The 6,054-nt window shown below is 48.3% G+C and overlaps 1 protein-coding gene across 1 annotated transcript; it reads left to right on the plus strand.

Moving 5' to 3' along the window:
• Positions 1-4,341: 4,341 nt before the first annotated feature.
• id2b (inhibitor of DNA binding 2b) lies at positions 4,342-5,021 on the plus strand. The gene is made up of 2 exons (XM_067241692.1): positions 4,342-4,659; positions 4,962-5,021. The coding sequence occupies exons 1-2, from the start codon at positions 4,342-4,344 to the stop codon at positions 5,019-5,021; spliced, it is 378 nt and encodes a 125-aa protein (XP_067097793.1).
• The last annotated feature ends 1,033 nt before the right edge of the window (positions 5,022-6,054 follow it).

Genomic DNA, 6,054 nt, shown 5'->3' on the forward strand with positions numbered 1-6,054 from the left:
GAGATCCTGTGTTTGAGTGATGATGAAGGAGAGATGGCAGAGAGAGAGAAAAGGGAGGAGGGGTTAGGTAAAGAGAGGGCACAGGAAGTGTAATAGAGATAAAGAAAGAAAGACAGACAGAAAAAAGGAAAAAAAGAAAGAAGGGAATCCTGAGAGATGAGGACAGGGCCCTGAGGTCACAACTGACAGTTTTGGAGAGAAGACCTGGGGAGGCAGTGGGGGTGGAGGGAGGGGGGTATTCTCTCCCCTCTGCCCCGGTGGAGCTGCTCTGTCTCTGGCCTGCCAGTGACCCTGAAAGCCGCCATTATCCCCGGCTGTGTGGACAGTGGCCAGGCTGGGGTGACCTCCACATGGGATCCGCAAACACAGCGCCACAGCCCGGACTCTGCCTGCATCAAAGCAGCCATTGTGCGGACCATTAACTGGAAACTAATAGGAACTAGAGGGAAGTCCAATGTACTAATCCACACAGGAGCCTACAAATTCTCTTCCTTCGCTGTGTAACATCGTCTCCTCCGTCTTGGACTTACAGGACTTGACTGTTTTTGTTCACCGTGGGGGAGCACTTGGTCTTGATGAGAAACGCCTCTTACCTGTAGCAGAAGTGAGAGGAAATACACAGCAGTGCTGTGAGGAGGGCGGTAAAACCGTGAGTGTTACTGCGGCCCCCTGGTTCTCATAAGAAGGAGCTCTCAGGAGGGGGGAGTGAGGGGGGGCTGCGGACGGGGGGGGGGGGCTAAACGAGCACAGTGCTACGCGTAAACGGCCCGCATTAGTGACAGCTCCATTACCCAGAGGTGGGCAGATGTCCGCCCTGGCGCCTGGCAGAGGAGCAGCTGAGGCAGGTGGAGCAGGAGGGGAGCGGGGCCGGGCAGGTGTTCTCCCTCTGGGTCTCTCTCCCCGGCACGCCGCTCACTGACCCGCACTTAGCCGCTCCTCACCTGGCCTGCCTGCCTGGCCCCGCCAGCACAAGCCCAGCACACACACACACATGCATGCCACGTGCTCCACTGACCTGTATTCACACACAGCAGAGAGAGATACTGCGAGGAGGTACGACCAGAAAACTCACTTGCAGCTGAGACCAAGGAAAACGAGGTGTGAGATTAAAAGAAACAGGTGGGGGGTAAGGAACGATAGGTATATTCTAGGAATAGGAAGGGTAAGTCATCTGACAGGCTTCCCCACCATATCTCTTTCACCGAGTCGTTTTCTCTCTGAGTGTTGAGAATAACTAGGGTCGGCTGTGTCATATTGATCTGTTTGGGAAGAACCCTGTAGCCCTAGGCTAACTAATAGGAACAACCAAACACACCTGCAGTCTTCAAGAGACCCCAACTTCCTAAAATGCAAATGTTCGGAACGTTCTGCGCATGTATGCCTCTGTGTGTGTGCAACGTATTTGTGTGTATATGCATGATACCGCCACGCATTGTGTTTGATATCAGCAAGAGTTCCGGAGTTCCCCTTTGTAACAAAGGGGCATTTCTTTTCCTGAATGACATAGCGGTCAAGGGGCTAAGAGGTAGGACCAGCTCCGTCAGATTATCCCCACTGTACACATTGAGGTGTGTGTGACCCATCTCTGACATGTGGGTGTGCATTTCCACAAGGACCACTTGAGCAAACGGGGCCTCCATCACATCACACAGACGTCATTTGTTCACCAGAGTGTGGGCCGGGGTCTAGGCCAAACAGAGACGCCAAGTCCAACCTTTTATGTCGGTAATCTTTCCCATCTCCTTCTTTGAAGTTCCAGTGAGGCCTTGAGACAGCAGTGCAAATAGCACCTGTCCTATGAAGTCATGCCCGAGGCCTCTCCTCAACACGGAGCGGGAGAGAGACAGAGAAAGGTAGAGAGGGAGAGGGGGGAAGAGACCTTAAGGCAGCACCATCAGCAGAATAGGAATTAGATGAAACAATAGAGCATCCTCGTGTCATGATGCACTGAGATCTTCCACCCTCCTCCTCCTCCCCCTGTACCCTACGAAAACTATAGGAAGACGTGCTTCACCTCCAGATGCACAGAACAGAATAAGCCCGATTGACTGCCAGCCATGACTTGACTGCTTCACTGTACGGACCAGGGTTACAAAGACAGGCAAGGATGTGTGTCTACACTGAACTCTGAAATGTAAAAAAAGAATCATTTAAGAATAGGACTTTTTGGATGTGGTTCTAGAGGAGGATTCAGGCCCCTACCCATGCAACCTACCCTGCAACCTGAATAGAACTAGACAATCATTGACTCCCAGGGACAAAGCAACAATGTGAACGAGAGGCACTAAAACAGCCAAGAATGTGGACGCGGACTCAGGCAACGAGTGGAACCCCCTTCTCCGGCGAGGGTCCACATGGCCACCACATGCCCAGTCCATCCAGCGGCTGGGTCATCCTTTCCTCCCAACAACCTGTCCTGGTGAGCCGTGCCTGCTGGGGGAGCGGGGCATCCGAGAGCAGGCACTTAGGGGCCGGGGCGTAGAGGCGGTGATCTGGCAGTCCGATCACGAGCAGACGGCGGCAGCCAAAAGCCTTTAACATTGAGACAGCGCCAGCATGAGGGCTTGCCAGTGTCCATCGCCACGGGAGTCATTCATTCGACTGGAGCGGAAGGGGACTCCAGGGGAAACAAGTCAAACAAGTCCTTTATGGGTCCAAACGGATGCTGTTATTCATCCCACAGAGCAAGTACAGTCGATGTCCTGGAGCAGGACATGCAAATTCAATAGGTGCTGGCTACTGATGTGAGAATGAACTGGAGATTGAAACCCTTGGGCTGTAGCCCCAAAGTGGTGCCAGTTACGTATGACTAACAAGTAATCACAGTTCAGAATTTATATCTCATATGCTTCTGAACAACTACCTCATGATCAAGTATAGTTCAGTCCTGAGCCCTGCTGGGCAGTGTGTGCCATTTGGGACTAGACCTCCAGAGAATGTGACAGCTCTGTGATGCTCTTTCCACAGGAGTGTAAATAAAGACGTCTTTCCGCCACAGGTGCCCATTTCTGACTGTGAAAGGGGCGAATGAACACACTGTCTGTAGAGTAAGTTCGAAAATACTACATTTCAGCAACTGCAAGAGGTCTCTTTCGGTCTCTTTCCCAACTATAATATCATGAAAACATAACAGTTTGTGGGCTTGCTGAGCCAAGGTTTATTGAATGTTTAGTGTTTGAACAAAAATAAGGGTTTGCTGAGTTAGTGGTTTACACAAAGCACTCTGAGTGATTCCTGGGTGATCTGCCTGCATGAGATAAAAATAGAATGAGCCACCTTCAAATGAATAGGTTTTCCTTCAGATCACCGATAAACACTTCAAGTACATTTTAAACTTAATGCATACTAAATGAGGTGATCATGATAAGTCCTTTATAGCCATTGTGCCTAGGCTTATGAATGTGGCATAATTTCCCCTTAAAATTTGCATTTGTAAGCTGAAATACAGTGCACAAATATGAGACAGGCATTCCTGAGTGCGTGTGCGTGTTTGTGTGCAGAAATGCAAACCAGTGCAGGTGTGTGGCTTGGGGCAGTGAGTGAGGCACCGCAAGGAGTTCACTCTCATTGGTGAAGTCAGCTGAGAACGCGCGTTGACTGACAGCTACGGTAGTCATAGCAGCCGCCTGAGCGGCGCCGAACCGACTGGCTTCAAGCTCTGCTGTGAATGAATGTCGTCACAGGGCTGGCGCCAGGGAGTCGGTGGAAGTAGGAGCTTGCGGCGAACAAACTCTTTAATGCAGTGTGTGCCCAGTGGTGCCAAGCCATCAATCGGTTGGGTTTAGCTTGGTAGAGTGAGGGAGACCGGGCAACTGATAACCCTATTGATGGTCACATAAGGCTACCATTCTTACCTGAAGTTGCTTACCTGTAACTTAACTGTTGTGGACACTGGAGTGTCTCAGATGCAAGCCGCAGTTTCCCACTGATTATTAAAGCTAACAAGGAGCTCGTATTTAAAAAGGCTTTGTAGGCAACATAGACACTCAAGTGTTCCTCAGGTGAGAAAGAGAAAGTGAGCGCTCACTTTCTCATTACTTGCTAAAGAACGTCTCCAAGAATGCGGAAGATAGGGGGCGGGATTTGTACATTTTTTGTGACACACCACAGCGATTGCTTTGAGACGTGATTGGCAGTGCACAAAGACCAATCGCCATACAGTTTCGCCTCCTATGTAGCGTGCCCCGTCCACCAGCACTATAAAGAAGAATTAACAGCGTGCGCATCAATTCTCTTCAGCGAGGTCAGGTATCCCACCATATACAGCATTTGATACGTTTTTCATAGTTATCAGCAGTCAACATGAAATCCATTAGCCCGGTGAGGTCCATGAGAAACAACATGTCGAATTCGTCGGAACACATCCTCGGGATATCTCGGAGCAAGAGCCCGATGGATGATCCACTGAGCCTGCTGTACAACATGAACGACTGCTACACCATGCTGAAGGAACTCGTCCCCAGCCTCCCACAGAACAAGAACGTCAGTAAAATGGAGATTCTGCAGCATGTGATTGACTATATTTTGGACCTTCAAATTGCACTTGACTCCAGCGCATCCTTTGTAACCTGCCAATATCAGCAACGGCTGGGACAGACGGCGTCCAGGAATCCTCTGTCCACCGCTGTCACCTCAGATATCAGCATCCTTACCTGCGAGGTAAGTTAGAAGCACGGGCTGTGTCCTTTGTGCTTCCAAACGCACTCTTAACACTATTAAATTATTAAAACACATGTTCCCTGTTCAATTCGCTTCCTTGACAAATTATTCTAGTACGGAACAACGTAACCTTTTGCCTACTATAATTTCTCTATTCGCACAACTGCATATGGAACAGCACAGAAAGCATAATAATTTATATTGATCATTGTGTGTGTCTATGTGTGTGTGTGTGTGTGTGTGTGTGTGTGTGTGTGTGTGTGTGTGTGTGTGTGTGTCTGCGTGTGTGTGTGTGTGTGCAGTCAAATGACCTGCCCAGGGAAACAGACGCAGATGTGGACAGCAGCACGCTCCTGCGCTGACTCAGTAAGTGTCTCCAACATGCAGCGGGCTAGATCCTTCATTTAATCACTCACAATAACACCATGAAACCCTCATGTCAATTATAAGCTAGCTGTAAATTCAGTTACGAGGGAAAATCTACGACTGGTGACACCAAGAAGGATAGTCCCAGTTGACCACACCGTCAGAAAGATGGGAAGTTTTTGCTATTTTGTTTGCAAGAATTGGAGAGCATGCACTAGTTATGGCAGTGGATCCTTTACAACATGGTACTTAGAGGTTGTGAGGATGCAGCTCGCTCCTCCGCCCGACGTCTCCGTCTGGTGCTACAGTATGGGATTGTTCGGTATTTCAGTGTTTGGTTTTAGTCGAAAAAAGGAGCTGCGGCTTCCGCTTAGGCGCCAGTCTGTCCAGATCCTTGTCCTCTCTAAATATGCCCTTCTCCTCTCAATCTCTTGCAGGTGTTCAAAACAAGACCTCATGTTCCCTTCACTGGCTGTAGGAATTTTTCTTCACATAGTTCCCCCCCCCCCCCCCCCCCCCCCTAAAAGGAGATACGTGGTATAGTTTTAAAGTCGATTTTATTCCACTGGGTTGACACTGGGAACACAGAAAGTGACTGAAAGGACAGTACGGAAACGAGATATTTTGACAAGAGGACTTAAATCTTTTCTTCGTGAAAGTGAGGAAAAGAAAACAGGAAAGCTGTATCTCCCCTGTTCTGGCGGACTGTGGATGCTGTAACATATATGTAGACATAAATCATGCCTGTATAGTAGCATATTTGTGGCAGAGAGTATATAATCTTGCAGTTTATTGTGTTGCGTTTTTGAAAGATGTTGTAAATTGCACTTTTATACAATAATAAATTAAATTACTAATATGATTATGACAAGGCATTTGTCTCTTAATTCATGACCAATGTGTTGTCCCAGCAAATCCTGATGGGAGAGAAATACCAATTTATTTGATCTAATCTTATATGGACTACATGCCTTAATAAATTAACTTTCTGATCTAATTAACAAGATATTGTATTGTCAATTTTGAACA

Source organism: Osmerus mordax, chromosome 8 (assembly GCF_038355195.1).
Source record: "Osmerus mordax isolate fOsmMor3 chromosome 8, fOsmMor3.pri, whole genome shotgun sequence".
NCBI lineage: Eukaryota > Metazoa > Chordata > Actinopteri > Osmeriformes > Osmeridae > Osmerus > Osmerus mordax.